This window comes from Zosterops lateralis, assembly GCF_965231275.1.
Source record: "Zosterops lateralis genome assembly, chromosome: 1".
In the NCBI taxonomy this organism is placed as follows: Eukaryota; Metazoa; Chordata; class Aves; order Passeriformes; family Zosteropidae; genus Zosterops; species Zosterops lateralis.
The window spans coordinates 109,846,644-109,868,911 of record NC_139762.1 but is presented as its reverse complement, the minus strand read 5'-3'; the positions used below and the strand labels follow the sequence as shown (position 1 = coordinate 109,868,911).

Here is a 22,268-nt window from a genome sequence, read left to right as displayed (position 1 = left end):
TGTTAGGCCTGGATGTTTACTTTCATTTTAATAAAGCAGTACTGCCTAGTACTTCTTATTGCAAGGAAGAGATTGAAATAATGAACTCAGAACTTTCAAGAAAGGGCAAGGACAAGGTGGTCAGAATATAAATATCAGCATCCCAGTATTTTTGAGACAGGTCAATAATCATCTAAATGTTTGAGGAAGGAAAGAATCTTGTCCATAGCCTTGGCCTCATTTGTTCTCACTGAATAATTTGTCACTGCTGTCACTTTTTTATCCATCCCTGAGTTTTTAAGCATAAAACATTTACCTGTGAAATGTCTTACATCTACTAATGCTTCCACTTCACCAAGATTTAATCCTTCATTGCTATTAACAGAGACGTGTATGCTTCCCTCCATACTCATACTTTCCCGTCAGCACAAAGGTTTTTGCTTTCAGGTGATGAACTGAAACTAAGAACTGATTCGTGTCTTAAGCAGACCGGCAAATATTAGAAAAAAACAAATCCACAAACAAACAAGAAAACCAAAACATTTTAACCAGGTTCACTTCTTCAGTCTAGTTTACTGCAGGACCATAAAATGTATGTGTCAAGGTTTGTTCAGAAATCTGAATGAGCATATTCCTGTCTGTCAAAGGTGGGAGCAGCCTTTTAAAAGGATAGTGCAAGATCTAAAATTGGGAATTGTGTACAAAGTACAAGTTGTCCTCTTCTCTCCCACCCTTTGTTTAGCACTGCAGCTGCTTAATAGAGAAGCAAAAGGAAATCCTTATTGGCTTTTGCACAACAATAGGGTCAACACAAGTGAGAGATGTCTCTTCCTTCTCTGAATCAATATTCATCTGTGTAGAAATACAGAAAGGTAGAAATTTTGTTGTTAACTGAGTTTTACAAACTCAAAGTGACCTTTTTTCTTCCTCAGTTTGCTAATGAAACAGCTAGGAGAAAACCACCTATTTTTCCTGGTACTGTACACAGTCTTCAAATTCACAGTGAATATTATATGGATTCCTGCCATGCAACTTTCTCAGACTGTTATTACCTACAGTTCATTTAAGATGCTAAAGTTGTTGTTTAAATAAAAACTTTAGAGAAGATGTTGGACAAGGCTCTCTGTGCAATGCTTTCTTTAAAAAACAAATCAAAACAGAACCAAAACCTGAAAAACTACTGTTGCGTTTTTGAGAGACATACTTAAGCCATTTTGGCCTGAATTTGTTTCCTTCACAAAACAAAATCTCAACCCTGGTGCATAATTTATGATCTTGGCATCCAGCCGAAACATATGTACATACTGAAATCAGTTTTGCATCTGTTTAACTTTGTGCACATGAGTAGTCTAATTGGATTTAGTCTGATGAAATGACACATGCGAGATCAAGTGTCTGCACAACAAGGATTTCAGTCAGTAGGTTTCTTTAGGGCAGCAGCTTCTATGCTTTATGTGGTACCTAGTACATGAAATGGCTTTTTGATTATCCTAAAGCTTTCTGCATGCTATATAGCTGTAGTGATGGGTGAAACAAAGAACTACAGAAGAACAAGTTTTGCAGCGTAGGTCAGATCTTCTACTGCATAGCACTATACAAAAGTAGCAATTAATTCATTGTAACTTTCTTTTTTAAAAATGTCTTGTGAGAATCTCTTCACATTTAAGGGAAATCACTCCTTCCTTTGTAACAGGCTACCAGGCTGCAGCTGTTGGCCTTCTGTAGCCATTGGCCAGGTTAAACACATTTGCTTACATATGCTAGACACTCTGATAAGGTACAGCCATCACCTCCTTTAGGATGGAACCCAAACTTATCTGACCGGGCAGCAATGTAGATACTCACCGTCTTCACAAGACAAGCTTTCAGCATATCAAGAACTGGAGTTTTGTTTTTGCTGCTCTTGCAAGCCTTATCTCCCCATGTCATCTCACATCTGCCATCTTGAACCCTGGCTAATTTCTTGCCCCAGAAGAGGTGGTGCCAAGCTTGGTACTTGTTGAAGCTGTTTTTATCCAGAGGCTGGCTCTTCTGTTTTGCTCTGATGTTTTCTCACTCTTCCTACATCTGCTATAAGCGTCTAGGGAATGAAGAGTGGTCTAGAGAGTGAAGAGACTCAGGGAAGGGCGTGAGATAGACTGCAGTTTGGTTATTTGGAGCATTAGGGATTAAAAACTGGAACTCCAGGAGATTGGTACGGTGAGAATATAGTCTGGGGAGGATATATGAAAAAAGAGGGCTTGGAATATGAGTGCTTTTAATGCAAGGCAAGTGACTCTAAAACTGATGGTGTACAAAGGACCAAAGTAAGATGGACATGAAAACAGGAAAAGGGAAAAAAAAGAAGCTGAAGTAAGAATGTAAAGCAAAAAATATACCTGATAGATGGTTTTGTTTGTCTTTCCCTTCTACCTTACTGTGCAGACTCATTCTATGGCTGGCGAAATACCCTGAAATAAAGCCAATTTTAGGAAGCTCAGAATGTGGTTCCTATGCCTTTTGAAATGTATTTTTGTTTGAGGAATTATGTTCCTGACTTTTGGTGCTATTAAGGGAGGAGGCATCTAAAAAAAGTGTGTGTGTGAAATTTGTCATGTAGCACCTGATTCTGACTACAGAATTCTTTGAAGCAGGAGAGAAAAATAGTGAAATATTACAGCACTAAGATATAGAAGTAAATTTTTGCTCTGATTGACCTAAATGTGAATCTGATGGCTCTGGTGGAGATGCTCTCTGATATTTTTGTGTGGCTGGGGAAAAGCTTTGATCTTTAAGTTATATGTTGTAGAATGTTCAGTTGTGGAAGGCTTTCTGTTCCTGATGCCTTTTTATGATCTGCAGTTTGAAGTGTGTGCAGTGGGAACAGTTAACTGAGGACTTGATATTGCAAGGGAAAATGCACTGTATTAACTTTTGGTAATTGGAAACTTTTTGGTCCTACAAGTGGATACACTTTATTGAGATGGTCATCTGTTTTATCCAACAAGATGAATTTCTGCTCAGGGGAAAGTTCTGAATGCTGATTTTCAAAGAGAAAATGGTTTTACTACATGATTCTCAGAGAGCATTCAAAATGTAAACCTACACATCTTTAATTCATTTTGGGATTTTGCAAGTGAAACTAGAACATTATCATCTCCTTATTTTGAATAATTTTTTGCATCTCTTGATAATATTTAATATTCATTGGGTGAATACCAGTATTTCCTACTTGAATCCGCTTTGCCTTGAAACGTTTAAATTTTAATTCTTTAGAGTTTTGTTCAAATCCGCTATCCCTTATTTACATTTTGAGTAATACAAAGAGGTTAGTATTTATAAGAAACTTCTGTAGGTAGTACTTACACAAGACTGTATGGCAAAGATTTCATGATAACTGTAGTCATCATAGGTAATTAATTTGTTAATAGATTTACTGAATTTGGAGTTGGTCATATTTCTTAAAGCACTGAAATGAATATAATTGTGCATTGTTTGCTCTTAGAAAGATTAGGAGAACTTTATGTTGAACAAAGTATAAAAAGAATTCATGGAATTCTTGAAATATTTTCCAAGCATTTTTTATAAGTAAGACCTTATTTTTGCTGAGAATTTTTACAAGCATATTCATTTTTTCTATTTTCAGTCCCCTGCACATAGCTATTCAAGCTATGACTCTGGCAAGAATGAGAGTGTAGGCAGAGGTGCTGAAGATCTGTCTCTGAATCGAGGAGATGAGGATGAGGATGACCATGATGAGCAAGAAGATTCTGAGAAGGTCAATGAATCAGATGGAGTAGAAGCTGAGCGACTGAAAGCTTTTAATGTAAGCCCTCTTGCACCCACCTTGTTTACTTCTATTCCTTTTGCATTGTTGTTTTTGGGTAAGTTTGACAATATGAAAGGCACATTAATTTGCCGGATTTATTTAAATTATTATCTTAATGCACATTAAATTCTTGCCAACAGATGACAGATTTTCTGTGTTTCATTTAGAATTTTGAGGCAGAGTGCCATCTTTACCAGTGAGGAAAACAAAGCTTTGTTCTATATATGTGCATGTGTGACCATGTGTGTGGCTGTGTGGATGTGCATGTTCACTCACTGAATGGAAAGAGTCTGTAGCTAGTTTTGTCAGGAGACCATTCTGGTGGTCAGCTGTTCTCTATTGCTTTCCCAATGTATATAATTATGCATGAAAACACAAGCAATTGTTCAAACAAAGAAAAAATGTGAGTCAGTTCAATAAAATGATTAGCAATCACAGCTTATTGTTAATAATGAAACTTAAGTAGTGCCTATTTTCACAATCTGTTCTGGTTTATCTCACAAGTTCTGTATCCTATAGACTATTCTTTTCTTGTCTATTTTTTTTAAACCCAACCCACCCCCACCCCAAATAACCCTTTAAAGAACTGTTTGCTTTATATTTCTGGCTTCCCGTTACAAAGCTCTTCAGTGGATAGAAAAAAAAAGTGTCTTCCTATCAGTAATCAAGCCAGGAAGCTAGGAAGAGAAGAGAGCTGCCCTCCAAACCCATCTCCTCTGTCTCCCTCTTGCCAACAGATGTTTGTCAGGCTGTTTGTAGATGAAAACTTGGACCGAATGGTCCCAATCTCTAAGCAGCCCAAAGAAAAGATCCAGGCTATCATTGACTCATGCAGGCGACAATTCCCTGAGTATCAAGAGCGTGCCAGAAAACGCATACGTACTTACCTCAAGTCCTGCAGGCGGATGAAAAGAAGTGGTTTTGAGATGGTGAGTTTTGAATTAAAACCCAGCCCTAGTTTCCATCAAAACCCCATATGTAAATCCATGGCACTATTTTGTTTTCATCTTAGCGTCTTTATTTTTTTTTTTTTTTTTTTTTTTTTTTTTTTTTTTTTTTTTTTTTTTTTTTTCTGGTAATACCAGGTCAGAGATTTCTTTTTCCTTCTTCATTCTTCCTGAATTTATTCCCCTGGATTTAAAAGTGCTATAAAACACTAGAGTTCACATGGATCTATATGAAAATATGAATCTATAGGAAAAGAAAAACAAAGCAAGGCATAAGGAGGGAAACTCAACTATGGACTATATAGTGACTTATTTCTTACCTTAAGTTAAAGTTACAGATTTTTGTCTGGAAAATTCTTGCTGTAAGATGATTTTTTCTCTAAAATGCCTCTGCTAGCTGGATTCCAGTAACTTCTGTAAAATTGATCCTGCTAGAGAAAGGCTATACTGAAGAAAATGCCCAGTGTAGTAGCATCATAGTGGCAATGGCTTTGGCTTTGGGTGTTTTCTTGTATGCTTTAGCCAATTACTTATCAGTGAAAGTTACTCCTTTGAAATCTTTTTGTTTATATATAGGTGTGCAAAACATGCTTAATGGTTGTAAATCACAGGCATCAAAGTGACAATTTGAGCATCCCAATAGTTTAGTAATTACAATGGAACCAAAACTCACAAAGATAATCATGGTATATAACTGACAGTGTTTTCAGACGTTGTTCTTTTAATATTACTCAGTACCACAACAATGGATAAATAAAGTCTTCTCACTAATTGGAGGCTTCATTATCTCTAGAAAACATTTGTATTTCCAAAGTGGAGAGAAGTCAGAAAAAACTTAGATTGCTACACACCTTGTGTTTAATGTCTTAGCTATCTCTCTGGCCTTTAGATGACAACAAAACCACCTCATTTTTGCAATTAGGTATCATTTAGTGATTAAACATACCATTTTTTTTTCAATGAATCATCTGCAAACCCATTGATTACATTAAAGAATTATTGGAGATGATTGCATTTTACTGTTTTTCTCTTTCTCTCTGTCTTTCTCTTTCCTGCAGTTTTTGCAGAATATTTATGAGTACCATATGTTGTTTAAGATGGTAGCTGACAGTTTTGAGAACAAAATATCAGGCTTATTTGTAGGGTAAGACCATTATTTGATAACACAAAAAGCAAAGACAGAAACTAAATTTTTGTGTGTACTCTAATCAACTGCATGGTTTTATTATTTGAAATATTGGGATAACACTGTTTCTGAACAATGGGAGCTCAGATGAAGAAAGACAGGTAGAATAAAGGACATCTGTACAGACAGAAGTGCCAAAGATTGATTGGTGGTGTACATGGCAGGTTGTTTAGCCCTCCAAAAAAAAAAAAAAGGACAAATAGATAATAAATGTTTCCTACAATATACAAAGTAGCCTTAAATTGCATCTACTCACTCTGACAATAATTCATCAACATCAATTTCAGCTTTCATGAAGCCAAATGTTTTATTTTGCTATACTTTCAATTGAAAATACTTACAAAATTAGCCAATGCTAGCAAGTCTCCTCACTGCTCCAATTTACGGTCTTATTATTATCAATGTTCATGCTGATGAGCAGTTATGAAAACTGGCTCATTTTTGTTATCTGAAAGACTTTTGCAACTGTTTTGCAATCTGAAGAGAGGGCTACAGTCTGACCCATAAGAGCTGGGCTGGTTTGACTTTACTGTACATTTGCAAATGTTACTTCCATATGAATAAAGGTTGCAGGATCAAATTTATTTCTGGAAGGGGAAAAAGAGCAGAGATTACCAGGAATATGATCCAAATAGGCAATCTGTATAGTTGAGAAAGATTTCCTGGTTTTATAATGTTTCATGACAGTTTATGATGGGCTTTATTTTTTTCTAAACAAACAAATCACCCCCAAAACCATTGACTTTTTGCCCATGAATGGAAGTGACAAGGCACTGGAACTCGTGCCAAAGACTGCAGCCCTCTTGGGCCTGAAGGGATATCTGTCCTGTGTCCCTGTTTGCAGGTAGGAATACAAGCCAAAGAATATCCAAATCTCTGGAGGAGCTCTCATCAACTTCCTAAGAGAATAAGTAGCATTTTATGCATATATCTTGAGTAATTCTGAAATTTAATGTGTATCCCTTTGGGTTTTTAATTTTTGGATTTCTAAGGTACTCTATCACCATCTCTTGATGATAGGCATTTTATTAAATGCTACCATAGACAGAGGCATTTGACTACTTGATTGTTTTAAATGTACTTACCATTTTGGTCATGGGGAAGAATCACCTTTTCTAGTTAATAACATCTGTTCACAACAATAATGAAGGGACACTATGGTGTTGTTTTGAATAAGGGGATACCCTCAAATAGACCAGAATAATGATCTGCTCAGCAGCAGTACCAGTACCATTGTTATATTAAACAGGATGTCAGATAATAACCTCCACAGGAGATGTCTTTTGCTATACACATGTTAAATACAAGTTTTTTATTTTGTTCAGGTTCAAAATGCTACATTTGGAGCATCTAGTTGCCTCAGAATAAGACAATATTCTCTTTTATAGCATGTGACAGTTCAGATTGTGTGTAGAACTGTGCAGATATCTAGAGCGTCATACTGTAAAGTAAAGAGCAAATGTAAACACTGTGTTAAATTAGTATAAAACTACATGGTAAAGATGAAAAAGCACGCCTGGAGCCTCATTCTGTCAGTTATTTGCCATCTGTAATCCCAATGACAGTTCTTACTGCATAACAGGCCAGTTCTAGCTTTGAGGCAATAAAAAAGGCTCAGTCTCATGAGTGTTCATATTGTTAATTAACATGATTCTTAGTATTATTATGTGTAAGAGATTACTTATAGTTATTCTGCTTCTACTTGTGGCAGATAGTTGTCTGTGGACTCTGAGGCAGCTTGCACAGCTTCTTGTTACAAATATGCCTTTGAGAAACTCCCTTTCTACATTGGAAATGCTCTGCCCATTTGACTGTGCAGCTTGTAGTTGTGCAGTTTTCATTCTAACACAAGTATATACCTCAGCAAGGCACTCAGCTTTCCTCATGAACTGTAAGATTGTTTTTTCTCCTCCCAATGTCTCTTGCTAATGGACTGTTGAGGATGTTCTCTTACTAAATTCTGTGATCTTGCTCAGAATCTTTCATTGGGAGGGAAATCTGTCAAATACTGAAGTCACTGTCTTTTGGATGGGATTTCTAGGTTGTGCTTCTGCCTGCATTATGGTGTATTGTTTTGTGAACTTAAACATTTTTTGTATACTTAAAGAAATTTTTTTCTTTTTTCTCTTCATTAGCCCATAAACAGAAGAAAAAAATTACTTCCTCATTCACAGGGACTGATATCAATGGGAATTCCTGTATATAGATTGGGTGTTTTGTGACCTCTATAGGCTATGCAAGAGGAATTTTCTCTCTGCAATAGTCAGATGGTCTGTTTCACTAATGTTTTTCAAATCCTTTGTTTAGACTTGTCTCAGCCTCTGTGATAGAGAACTGCCAGTTAAAAAGAATTAGTAGACAGCTGCTGGCGATATGTGACATGCCTTTATTTAGTTGTAGTCCAGAAAAACTTCAGATGCTAGAAATAATAAAATGAGGTTGAATTGTCTTAATAGTTACATTTTCTTACTACTCTCTGCTTCCTTCTGTCTTCATGATCTCTTATGATTAGTCTCACTGCATTCAATTTGAAATTGGATCTTATACTATCTTTTTAGCAGATGTGACATTTTTTCTGTGAACATCCCAATGCAAGAGTAAGACTTTAAACTCTTACTCACAAAGAGATTCTTCCTTTTTTAAGCAAAAGGAAACCCTCCTTCGAAGTACTTCTGTAATACAAGACAATAGTATCTAAGAGCAAAGTGTTCCGTGTTGGAGAGAAAAGGCTAGTCTTAAATGCTTTTCATTGCACACAGACAAGTTTGGATGTGTCAGAGAAGAGTCACACTGTGCCTAAAGACAGTTCCTGATTTAGGTCCCAGTGTTGTTCATCCCAGCTCCACCTGTCCTACCTCCAGCCTCAAGAACAAATAACTAAGCTCTGTGTCTTTCACTGCCACTGTCACTTGGTCATGGCAGTTGGCTGAGGGAGGTGTTTTAACAATTTGCAACTGTGCTCATGTTGATCAAGGTGTTTTGAATGTGTCTAGTGGCTTGTCATGTGTCTATATAGAGACTGAACAACCTTGGTGCAGTCTGGTTTCCGGAAGGGGGATGTTTTCTGAAATCTGCCTCATTAAGATTACTTGGGATTGGTGTCTTGGTTCTGCTTTTAAGTTTTAGGAAGAGGAATATTTCAATATTTACTCAGTTTAGTCCTGAAAAGTCCAGTTGCCCTTGAATCACATGGATTTTCAGTCCTCCAAGCTTCTATGTCTGGAAAGGTCATAAGCATTTTCAGGAAAATGAGAATCTGTAGATTCAGGGATGCATATCTAATTGATTAACAAGCTGGGAAGCATTAAGAAAATTATCACAATAACAGTTGCATGAAATCTACAAATACTAATAGAGTTATTACTTTGTATTATACTCCAAATTCTGTCAGTTCGGCACTTCCCTTTGTAAGCATCATGCCCTTGTTTGATAGTTGTTAACTTAAGTAAGTCTGATGAACAACTTGGTTGAAAAAGGCCAAAGCTAGTCTCTGGTAAACTTGGACTTTCACCATTAGATCTCATATAATCTTGAAAAAAATATTCTAGAAACAGTTTTTCTAAGGTTCTTAGATGTGGTGTTCTTTTTTTTTTTCACCACAGAACAGTTAAGTGAATACTCATGTGATCTTTAAGAACTTTCTCCTGAATCTTCCTTAGATAGGTTTTGCATTTTAATGACTTTTCAAAGGATAAGCAATTTTGGAAAAGTGAGCAGTGGAAGAAGTAACATTTCTTCCATTAACCTTGCAAAATGTGAAGAAGTTAACTTTTAAAAAGGCATGGTATTTGGAAAAAGAATTAAAACTAAAAGTCAAAAATACCTACCAACCTGATAGGACTTAGTTTTCTACATCCTGTGAGATAGGAAAAAATATATGAATGCAATTTTCACATTTGTTTCATTTTTTGATGAATTTAGAATGAAAGTAATCCCCTCTGAAAAATGGCTATAAGTTCTGATGTAGAACAAAATCCCCTTTTTATTGAAAAAACAAAGAATAGGTTAAAAGAATGTTCATCCTGTTTACCTATAAGCTTGAAATCAGAAAAAAAAAGTAAATATTTCAGTGGGTTTTGATACTGTGATTCTGACTTAGATTGAGAGCTTTTGCTGCAATGTTACTTGATTAACTGGCCTGCGCCAATGGTTTAAGGATAGGAAGCCAATTCAGTGTATTATTTTAGGGGGAACAGTGTTTAATAATGTTAAATCATACTCAGTTTTCCTAAGTCCTCTGGAGTTTTGCTAGTAAAGTGCTATCAATGTTCAATACAATCATCACCTGACTCTGAAGGAGTTAGGTCAGCAAGACGGTTCCTGGAGTTCTCTCTCACTTCAAAATATGAGCTAAATCTTGGATAGAGATAATCGTGCCTAGATTTGTTAGAGAAATTAGGTGACTTTGGTTCCCTCAGCAGTGAGTGAAGCACTTAGATGAACCAGTCTGGAGAGGTTCATCCCCAGCTGTCTCATGAGTCAACAATGAAACAAAAAAAAAGAAGCTTGGATGACTACTTTGGACGAAATATTTCATTTTTATGTAAATATAGTCAGATGGATATTCTTGATGTTGTTGACTTAAGTGGTTTAAAATTTCCACTAGCCCTGCTGAAATGACTCAAATAGGCAGATCTGGATTTGGTCCCATATATAGGCATAGCAGCAGCAACAGCAGCATGGTGGTTGATTGGAAAGAGCTATTTGCTAAACTTATATACAGGAATATGGATATGTTAAGATATACTTGGATTTATTAATGTGCCATCCTAATCAAAGTGCAATGTTTCAATTCAATGTATTTCAAATCTGAAAACTTAGAAAAGTGATTTGAACATCACTAGATGTTTCAAAAAGCCTCTTCTGCCATTTAGAGAAAATATTTCGTTGAATCTTCTAGTAGGTGTTAAAATTGGGTGTTCATCACAAGACTGCAAGACAGAACAAAATATGTCAAACCCAACTGAAATGTAGTGCTAGAGGCATTAAAGTGCCAGTCCAGTTGTTCATATTCCACTATTCTGTACTAGCAATTCATAGAATCATTGAACTACAAAATGGTTTGGGAAGTGGGAAGTCATTTTAAAATTCGTCTAGTTCCAACTCCTCTTCCATGGGCAGGGACACCTTCCACTGGATAAGGTTGCTCAAAGCCCCACCCAACCTGGTCTTGAAGAGTTTCAGGGGCACCCATTGTTTTTCTATGCAATCCAGTCCAGTGCCTCATCACCCTCACAGTAAGAAATTTCTTCCCAATATCTAATCTAAATCCCAATTTCTTCCCAATATCTAATATCTTCCAGCGTGTGACCACTATAAAAATACATCTAATATAGTATTATACTTCATTCAGTCTTTAAATTCAGAAATACTCTGTAGAAGGGTTTCTGAATCCTTTGCAACTGTGCTGTGTAAGACAGTTCTGTCATACATTTCACTGCATTATTGTGATTAAAAACTACTATTTGAAGACCATGTGTTCCCTGTCCTGTAATGCATTTTGCATATTTTGTGTGAAAAAGTGCTATTTAGATATTGTACACTGTTACAAATATGTTGGACATTTGAGGACATTGTATTAGATCTTAATAATTTATTATAAAAGAGTTGTGGCATATTTGCAGTATTTCACTTTGGACATTAATTGGTCTTGAAATACCTGAGGAAAAAGCTGACATACAGGAGAGCACTAGGGACTGTCTAGGTTTTGGGAGCCCAACACACAGACAAATGCTAAATGATGCCTTTGGAAAAATTCAGCTACTGTCAATGAGGCATCTTAGGCATTCATTTTCAATTTTGGATGCCAAATCACTTTGGAAAATTTTAAACCGTATTTTTTCAAGTTTGAGTAATAGTTAAATACTTGCTTGTTCTCACATTAATTAATTAATTAATTAATTATATTAATCTTTCAAGTAGCAAGCAATAGGAGTGGGTGAAATGGCCTCAACTTGTGCCAGGGCAGATTTAGATTGGCTATTAGGAAAAAATTTCTTCATCCAAAGTTGGAACAGAATGTCCAGGAAGTGCTGGAGTTACTCTCCCTGGAGGTGTTTAAAAGAAGTGTGGATGCAGCACTTGGGGACATGGTTTAGTGGTGGAGTTGGGAGTGTTTTTTTAATGGTTGGACTCAATGATTTTATAGGTCTTTTCCAACCTAAATGATTCAATGATTCTATGATTTATATTGGGGTGTCTGTGAACAAAATGAAGTAACTTGCATGTTTATATGTTTGCAACTGTGTTATACTGAAAGATGTAATCTTTGGTGTTAATTTGCCCAAACTAGAAGGTAATATTTATGCACACATCAACTTACGATGTTTGGCATTTCAGCAGGTGTACATGTGTGCCCATTATCAGACTAAACAGAAAGATGTATATTTTCAGAACTGGGCCAGACCAATGTAACATGTAAAACTATGTAGACCAGAATCTAGTACAACTTTGGCTTTTTGGCCTTTATTTATACTGGATCTCAAAAAACATGCCAAGGTAGTAACTTTAGAGACAATGGATCTCTAATCATGGGTGAACTGCATGCACAGTAAATTGCAAAATTCTTTTTAGTGAATATACTGCTCCTAGTGGTTTAGACTGAAGTATAATCAGTTACCTAGTATATAAATAATTTATGCAAAAAATGTACATAAGAAGTTAAAATGTAGAAGGTTTTTTTAGATTCTGTGTAGGAATACAGGAATTATGTGACTATGCCAGGAAAGGTACTTGGTGTTCCACATGAAGATACTGCAAAGGTACCTCACTTTAAACAGCAGACTTGATTATGCTGCATACAGTTGTTATAGTGAAAATGCCTATTGTACAGCACATTGAGCATGCTAGTCTCCCCTATGTTAAAAAGTCAGAGATTATACCAAGAGAGCTAATTTCTAGATGGACTGGGCCAAGGATTTGTGATTTCAACTACGAAAAATCAGCAACCTTGCAGGACTACTCTGTAACTCCAGAAAGTCTTGTTGTAAGATGCTTTGATTGTTGATACCCAGATCCAAGGAGTATCAAAGTTATGAAAGGATCTTCATTAGATTTAACATACTTTAGGCAAAACAGCACTTATTAGACCAGAAAGAAGTATTGACTAATTTTATTTTCCAATAGGCAGCTTGCAAAAGTATTATCTGTCAATGATTTATAATCTCTTCAGAAAGAGAAAAAGGATGAGTGTTTAAAAAGTTCAAACCAATTTGAAAAAAATATTTCTCATAAAAGTGTGCAAAATTGTATATCCAAAAAGGTGGTTTAGTGTGCATGTTGCTTTGTTGTCACTGTTGTCATCTACAAGCTTGGTTGTGGTCTCAAAATAGTTTCAAATATGAGAGGACTGAAGGTGGTTGGTCGTCTCCCATGGGTTACTGAGGGAATTCCAACCACTTCCTAAAAGTCAGTCGCTTCAGAAGTTGTTATAAACAAAGGCATCCATATGCAAATACAATATAACAGGTTTTCCTTACATAATTTATCAAAATGCTCTTTACCTACATTGTGTTAGAGGCTGGATGTTAGTTGTGTGTCAGCTGAGGAGATGTGAAAAACCAAAACCGGATGCATGTTCAAAATGTGACTCCTGCTTTAGTGCAGTCATGAGCAGTATCATGTTTCCAAGTAAATACAAAGCAATTCTGTATATTGCTTTTGTGTAATGGGTATACAGCCTGCTCAGAAGGTCTGTACTACACTATTCACCACATTCCTTTGAAGTTTTATTTATCTCTTCACTTATAAAATTTTCACGTGTCTTTTCTATCTGTCCTTGGTTTGAAATGACAAAAAATGTTACCCTGCCTTGTGATTTGCTACTTTTGGTAGATTACGTTTACAGGATTTCTTACTTTCTTTTGTTTTACACATGGGTAGTTCAAGTAGAGTTATTTCCTGCTTTACATCACTGTGAACTGAGAGAAATACCAGACTGAGGCTGTGATGGTTATGCCTCAAACAACACTTGGCACTAGGCATTCTAAAGAGATAAAGCTGGTTGGGAATTTTTTGGTAATGCTTTTTTTTTTTTTTTTTTGCTTTTTTTTTTTTTTTTTTCTTTAAGAAATGTTAATTTGTCAAGGGTTTTCTCTTTTGACATAAAATGAAGTCTGTTTTTCTGCTAGTTCAGTGGGCAGGTTGTGGATCCAAGGATTGTGAGGGCAGTTTGGCAGCCCTTGGAAAATGTTCTCCTTGGCTCCCACATTTCCTGCTGTAGTTTTAAACATGTAGGAACCAGCACTCAGCTCTCAGCTCTGCAGAGGGCAGCCTGGGAACCTGCAAAACGTCATTTTGGCTGAGATCTGCAGGCTTCCTTCTGCAAAATTGTATATCACTTTTGCCATGTTTTCCAAGGCCTTTGAATCTCACCCTCAGATTGGGAATTGAGAGGTGTTCAGAACCCAACAAGGATGTTTGAGCTTCTTCCAGAATTGGTTTTACAGCTGTAGTTATGAGAGCAATCATGAATAATCAGAAGTAGAGAGGAAAAGGAAGCTGAGCTAAGCCAGAAAGGGGCTTCTGAGCTTCGAAGATGGAGATATTAATTCAGTTTATTTAAAACCAGTTTTTAAGTGCTTTTTTCAAAGTAATTTTTCCTCTTAGACTAGGCTTTTCAAAATTGATCTTTTGGACACTTTACAGATATGGAATTTTATGAAGCAGAAAATCTCCTTTTTAACAGCTTTGCTCCTAGTGACAGAGGACTGTGTTCATCTTCTCAGTCAATGCCATACTAGAGCTCTGTTGACAGAGCCTTACCCTGAGCAGATGTGCTTTGCTACAGTACTTTACTCCCCAGGTGACTGGGCCATGTATTCATCACATTTTCCCTAAGGTTCACTCCTAGGTAGTTCTTGACATGAAAATATCAACATCCAGCTGCAGTGATGATTGAGAGAAATTATGGGTTAAGTTAACATGTATTTCAAGAGGAAGATACTCCAGTACCTGGAGATTTCCTCTTTTTTGCAGGTGCTAACTTGAGTTCCGTATTTCAATAGTGAGCACATGACCACCACACTCCTTTTCAGAGAAAAGATAACTGCTTGATTTTTATCATAACACTCTTTTTTATATATATATAAAACACTTCAATAAACATATTCTCTCCCTTAAACAAATAAACTTGGAGAACTGGTGCTCAATTTACTTTTTGGTCAGAACATTGGGGGGTTTTAGCTCATATATCACCTTCTACAAATCCACTGATGTGTAGGTATAGTTACAGGTTTAGCTAAAGACCTGAGCTGGAGGAATTAACCAGGTGTTTGCTCACCATTTTTCAAGAATGTCATTGTGTGAACATTGCTGTTACAGGACCACAGTGAGAATTCCCTGCAGCCAACAGAGTCAGAGCACCTTGAACATACATAAACCACTGGCATGTACAGTGGTACTTGGCCAGCAAATGCAGACGAGGGATCTAGTGGGATGCAGCAACAATTTGAGAGTAACATCACCATTCTAGGGAGGCAGTTTATTAAATATAAATGAAATTAAATAGGCTTTGTCAGTGGAAGCCTTCTGCACAGACTTGGTTCGTCCTCTGGAGCTCTGAGTAGGGTGTCTGCTTGTATTGCATGTAATGTTAACTTCTGTCATGTCACTGAATTATTAGCTCTTAGACTGAATTATTTTCAAACTGGAAGCAAGTTCAAGAGTCTGTTCTGTCAAATCAATCCAAGTATAATTTATTGCAGTATTGCAGCCTCTGGTTGCCTTTCTTGCACTGCTGGTATGCTGATGCCAGAGACCTTGTTCTCATGTAAGTGGGGAGAAATAAGCCTATTGCACTAGTGAGGAAGAACCATAAATCCCTGTCTATTTCTGAAAGCTAGTTCATCTTCTGGTCCCAGACTGCCTGTGGTCCCATGCTTTAGAGAAAGTAGCATGTCAGATTAAAAATTGACATTCTCCAGAGCATATCCAAAGTCAATAAATGGACTTTAATTTTTAAAGGTAAAAGTCTAATACCTATAATGGCTGGCTCCTCAGTTTCTGAAATTTTATGAAAACCATAAAATCAGTTGAGCCTGTCTAATTAATCTGTTTTAAGTTGTTGTCTAGGAACTGAATGGGAATAACTTTGAAATTTTCTTCCAAAATTAATTGACATTTCATAGCAGGTTCATGAATCCATGTTTTTTGGAGTAAGACAGTAAAACTCTTCAAAAAAAACCAAACCAAAAACCAAAAATCAAAAACCAAAACCAAAACCACAACAACAACAAATAAGCAAAAAACACACCCAAACCCCCTCATACATGGCCAAATCCTCGGTAGGTAAAATTTTACATAGTAAATGTGAATTTGAGTTCAATGAAGCTTTCAAAATTTGTGGAAGTTCAGAACTGGGCTCAGTAAATTGCAGTCTCTGTAATGGGCTTATATGTACATCAGTATCTCCATTATTATCCCCACTTTATTTATTTTCTTGGTAGTTCTGATATGCCTTTGTATCTTAATGAAGAAGATTATTATGAGCTTCATCTTTCAGGAAGGTTGTTTTGTATGTAATCAGGAAAAAAAAAAAGCCGTATAAATATTCTGCCTAATGAAATGATTGGCAAGATCATACTGGAGTTCATAATCAACAATGATGCTAAAAAGATTCTATCATTTCCTTTTTAGGAGGGGATTCACTGCACATTTAACCTTAAATGTGTAAATGCTATGAAATTAGTAATGACACGTTTTGAATCAGAAAAATGAACTATATCTAGTTGAGCCACAAAATATCTGGAGTGTTGGAAGGCTGGCATTATTGAAAAAAACCCAGATTTTTTATTTTTTTTTAAGTCGTTTTAATCACATCAGTCATGTTGCAGCAAGGAATGCAAATATTCATATACTACAGATTGAGGCTGCTCTGAAATGTTCTGACAATCTGTTAGGTTTTGAGTGATGTTTCAACCCTATCACTTGGGTGGTTTTTTTGTTGTGATTTTTTTTTTGTATGACTATAAAAAAAAAACAAAAAAAACACTACTCATCTCTGTCACATGCTGCACAGGATAAAAAGCCTTTCAGTTTTCTTAACAAGAATCAGACGGCCAGGGTGCTGCTGGAACGCAGAGAATATGCCACTGTCTGTTCAAAGTACAGCTTAATGAGCCAGACTAAACACACTGGACAATAGAGCTGTGGGGGGAAAGGGCTTCTCGTGGATCTGTGGATCAGCTGCGGCTTTAACATCTAACTAGTTTCATTTTTCATCTTTGCAAGTTCCATTTCCCTGTTTTGTTGGTATAAACTGCATTTCAATGAGCAGACTTTCCTGCCTAGGTGATGGTATGGTGTGCTTTGAAAAAGGATGTTGTGGATTATGCTAGGAATAATTTCTGTGTTTCTTTTTCTCTTTCATAGTCACGACCTATTCCCTCACACCTTACTTCAGCAGTTGCAGAGAGTATCCTGGCTTCCGCCTGTGAGAGTGAAAGCAGAAATGCTGCAAAAAGGATGCGGTTGGATAGACAGCAGGTACTGTGTTCTTTGGGGGTCTACCACATCCATATTTATAAATGCACTGGACTCATTTACATAGGATGCCATGCAGAAGGGTGGTGCAGTCCCTTATATGATTCTTGCTAGCAAGATTAATTAAAATACAAAAGCTGTAGTTTTTTTAATGAATACACAAGCATGTCTTTGTCTATATTTACATAAGCTGTGTGAGGGTGTCTAATATGTCTATAATATCCATCTGGATAAAGCTATATATTTACTTTTTGATGTCTGTAGATATTTGGAGTATAATGTGTGATCTCTATACAAGAATTAAAAACAACAGAACAGAGAGTGGATATAATGTGCATAAATAACAGAAATGGTGCATGTGTTCATTAATCAGTGTATTTATTTGTGCACATACTCTCTCTCAAAAAGTGTATGCATTTTAAATATAAGGTGAATAGTGTTACTGACTGAAAATACCTATTTGCCTGAAACGGAGAAGTTTCTGTGCTGTATAACAAAATGCTGTCAATTAACTTCTTAGTGAGTTTTTAAAGCTCATATGTTTTTTCTTATGTGATTATTCACCTTTTGTAGTGCATGTGACAATTTTATTACCTTTTATTTTCTGGAAATTGCATATTTTCTTTCAGTTTTTTTAAAATCCAACTGGTAGTTCATTCAGGCTTTGATTATTTACTCACTTCACAGATACAGTGAATGTCTAACATTCTTATTACAAAGGCTAATATGCTTTATTTCTCTTCATGACTGTAACAAAGTAAAAATCTTAATGATATCTCCTGTGCTCCAAAATGTGCTTCTATCATGACAGATGAACTTGTATTTTGTGGAAGAGAACATTTTTCAAAAGAAAATTTTCATTTTATGCATAGTCCATTTAGTTCTTTCAGGTCATGCCCTGACTGTATAAAAGATTACTACTGCTACACTTATAAAATTGATAGTTTAGGATCTGAAAGTGTATGTTGCTATTTCTTTTTTCTGTGATATTTTTTGCTAGTATTTTCATTATTTTGCTGCATTTGCCTTAAGATTTACAAATCACATTGGATGTCAAAGCTCTGTAATATTAAATATAATTTAGTTTAGAAGCAGTGCTTGTTCAGATTGTGCAGGTTTTATATTCTCTCATTTGCTCTCTGATTTTTCAATAATAGTAAAAAGAAAAGCTACAAAGTCAATGTAGTTCAAGGGGAACTAGAAATGACTTGCCCAAACAACAGTTACTTTCATTGCACAGAACTAATGGCTCAATTCCTTACTCCAGCCAGGGTGAGGCAGAGTTTTCAAGTGATTTAAGTGAGAATCCCATGATGCTCTTCAGGGAATCAGAGATCTGTTGAAACAAAAATCAATATTTTAACTGTAGTCAGAACTCAAAGAAACATATTAATAGGATTTTTTTCCCCTTTTATTATCAGAGAAGCATTTGGTAACATCTTTGAGGGGAGAGGCATTTCTTTACTTTTCATTACAGAATTAAAAATCTGGAGTCAGAATACCTCCCAACTGATCACCTTAATTGCAACTGTGATGTCAAAGTAGCAAAGCAGCCTGTGAAAAATGGATGTTGGGTTCTGCTTCCTTCAGCTCTTCCCCCTTCTTGCCAGTGAATTCCGGGAACACAGTGGAGTGGCAAACAGCACCAGCCATTTATTTCAGCAAGCAGTAAATTAGCTGAGCTGGTATAGCTTTGGTGCTTGTAAAACTACTTGTAAATTCAGGACAGATATGCTGAGTAGATATGCTGAACGTGCTGGAAAAAAATATGGTATTGTGTGCTGGGTAGCTTCATAAAACTTAGTGAGAAATTCACCCTTCAGGGTGGAATAGAAAAGTCATTAGAGAAGTAGAAAAACTTGGGTTTAGCCCCCAGTTCCATTGAAATGTAATTATTTATTCTGAGGATGTGAAATTAATGAAGTAGACTGAGAGCAAAGCATTCCAGAATATTTCTGTGTGGTAGTTAATGGACAATAGTGTGCTCAGTTCATATTTTGAGATATTCTCTGTATCTTCACATCCAGAAAGTGTGACTAATAGGTAAAAGGATTCCATTTTGCTTGTCTTCCTATTTTTTCCTCTTAACTTACTATTAAATTTCCTTCACTTTACTTACATATATCTAAAATGTTATATTTTTGTTAGATTTTTTTTTCTTAAACAGAGGAAGATTGGAAAAGTTCAGTTCATCATGATGTTTTGTCATACTGTAGCTCCTAAAAAAAAAAAAAAAGTCCTTTACTTTCCAAAACTAGGTGTTATACCACTGAGTAGACTCAGGCTTTGAGGATGTCAGTGAAAATTTGTGAGGAACAAAGGGGAAATAAGATAAATAAGATTTTGATGATGAAAATTACCACTTCATAAATTATATCAAGAGATTTTCTAATTGAATACAAGCATTAGACAGTCTTGGAAAGTAGATTGTCAAGAGGATCTAGCAAAAGCACCCATTCAGCACTTCCTTTCGGAACTGAATGGAAGCATTGTATTAAGGCTACTTTATTCTTGCCTGCAGTACAGTGAAGTTCTGCCTTTTGTGTTCCAGACAGATGATCTGCATCAAAGTGAGATGTGGCACTCAGTGCCATGGTCTAATTGATGTGGTGATGTTATTGTGGTGGGTTGGACCTGGTGATATCAGAGGGCTCTTCCAACCAATTTGATTTTGTGGTTCTGAAATTTGTATCCCCACCACCCTTTTTCAGAATATTGCCTGTAAACCATTAATTAATTAAGAACACAGTTAGTGTTATGCCCAATCCCGAAGCTAAGATAAAACTTTGCAGCCTCCTGAACTCTTTTTCTTGTGTTGTTTATACTCTTTCCTTTTCTCCTCCATTTTTCCTTCTCTCCCTGACGCAACACAGGCCTTGAGCAAGAAGTCCTGAGTACCTTGCATGAATGTCCCTTATGGAAGTCTCTATTTGTTATAATGACATGAATTTCCAGATTAATTTTTTTTTTTGCTTATAGTGTTAATTTTAGCAGTGATTTGATGAAAAACCACCTCAATTATTGCTCAGCAAAAAGAAGCAACTTGAAAGTCAAAACTAGGGATGCTTTAAACACCTCATTTTTTTTTAAACAGTGTTGGCCACGCTCATGAGTATTTGCTGTTTCTTTCACAAGTGTTAATGTGAAGCATTGGCTTTATATACCTACAACCTCATGTGCCCATTTGTTTTCTCTTCGGAAGAAACCTCTTCTTATGTGTATGTGTCTCTGCACACACAAATACTTCATCTTATGGATTACTTTCTAGAAGTATTGCTGATAGCTGAAGTGGTTAATATAGCCCTGATTTGGGGACAGTGTTAAATGTGCTAAAGTTAAGTCTGAGCAATGAAGAAACCATCCTTCAACCTGTGTCTTAAATTCCACTTATGTGATCTTTGTATTTCCTAACTCAAAGCTGAAAATTTCTGCCAGCAAAAATCCAATTTAAAAAATAAGTTAATGAAATCTGGTCTCACTGACGTCATGGACTTATTTTCAATATTGGTTTTCTTCTTGCCAGGAATTTATTTCTTAATGGGAAAATCAATGTTTTCTTGTCTTTCAGGAAACTAGTAATTTCCCATAGTTGTTGTGAACTGGAAAAATAAAAGCATTGACAGTTTGTAAGACTTCTTTTTAAGAAATATAAATGTATTTACTAGGACGTGGTAGCTCAGACTGTAATGCTTTGGCTGTCTGGCCATGTTAGATGTTACTCAAGTGCTCTCTTAAGCTTCAGTGCATTTTCATTTTCTGGAGATCAAGCACTGTTTGGTTGGCTGAAGCTATAATGCTGAGAAGTTATATATTTGATATCTATTACCCAACTGAAGAATCTTGTCACTTCCACTTTTAAATTCTGCCTGGTACCAAAAATAATTTATTCTGTTGCACAATTTTTATAGATTTATATGCTGAAATTGTCTAGGCTTACTTGTAGTACTGCTGAATAGTGAAATGCTTGTGACACTGGGCTAGATTTGGTTGATCTTTCGCAGTCCAGATCAGGAAGATGGTACAGAGGCAGTGCACAACTTTTGTGTCTCCCTCCAGATCCCCTCTGTTGAGTTTGGATACTGAAACAGAGTAACTCCTGAATTTTAAAGATGTTTTTGATCATAGTTGATGAAAAAACGTAGAAACAATAACTGAATTAACATTACATGATTTTGCTTGGGTTAGAGATAGAAGAGGCATTATTTGAATCCTTAAGATTTTCTGTGCTTCTTCTCCTGGGATAATCCTTCAAGATCCTTATTATATCCCTAGCAATATTTGGTATGAAGCAGTTGCATTAAGTGGAGGTTCTGAACTACAAAGAACGAGGGAGTGATGAAACAAAATAAGTAGAGCTAAAATACAGCCCTATTCACTTGTATTCATTGCATATGGTAAATGATATAATCTTTCTTCTTTTGCCATGCTCTTCACTTTACAAATCAAATTGCATCTTGGTTGGGCAAAAGAAGCATGATTAAATAAGTAGAAAAATCTAGGAAAAGCAATCCTGATATTATGTTCTGGGCATTGAGCAGAGGGGCAGGATGCCTGCTTTATGCACTCCAGAGACCTTGGTCATGTGGCTCAATTTGTTGTTGATGACAGAAATGGAAATTTTGTTTTAAGGCCTGAACCACTGTCATTCTCTGTTTCTTCCAAAGTGGTGTGTGTGTGCTGTAGTTTTTGTAAAACCTCAACATAAAACAGTGTGGAGCAGGGCTGGCCTATGGGACCCTGCAGAAAGTGGAGCTGGATTAGTGTTTTTACTGTTCTGTCTGAGATTAAAAAAAAAAAAACCCTAGAAACCAATGAAAACTCTTCAAGGAAAGATGTAAAAGTAAATAGTAATTTATATAAATCAGTA

The 22,268-nt window shown here is 36.1% G+C and overlaps 1 protein-coding gene and 1 long non-coding RNA gene across 4 annotated transcripts in view; one reads left to right on the top strand and one right to left on the bottom strand.

Annotated features, from left to right (window-relative positions):
- LOC310912114 overlaps positions 1–22,268 on the bottom strand; it is a 219,119-nt gene that overhangs the window by 145,304 nt on the left and 51,547 nt on the right. The window lies entirely within an intron of this gene.
- The window catches only part of NOL4 (nucleolar protein 4), a gene marked incomplete at both ends in the record, with an annotated part of 188,624 nt that overhangs the window by 138,176 nt on the left and 28,180 nt on the right, over positions 1–22,268 (top strand). For 2 of the 3 annotated variants that reach the window (XM_083866336.1, XM_083866335.1), the window contains 3 exons: positions 3,605–3,784; positions 4,525–4,716; positions 17,291–17,404. In XM_083866336.1, coding sequence (XP_083722462.1) covers positions 3,605–3,784; positions 4,525–4,716; positions 17,291–17,404 — 486 coding nt within the window. The remainder of the gene's footprint in view (positions 1–3,604; positions 3,785–4,524; positions 4,717–17,290; positions 17,405–22,268) is intronic. The other variant, XM_083866337.1, reaches the window with a different exon arrangement.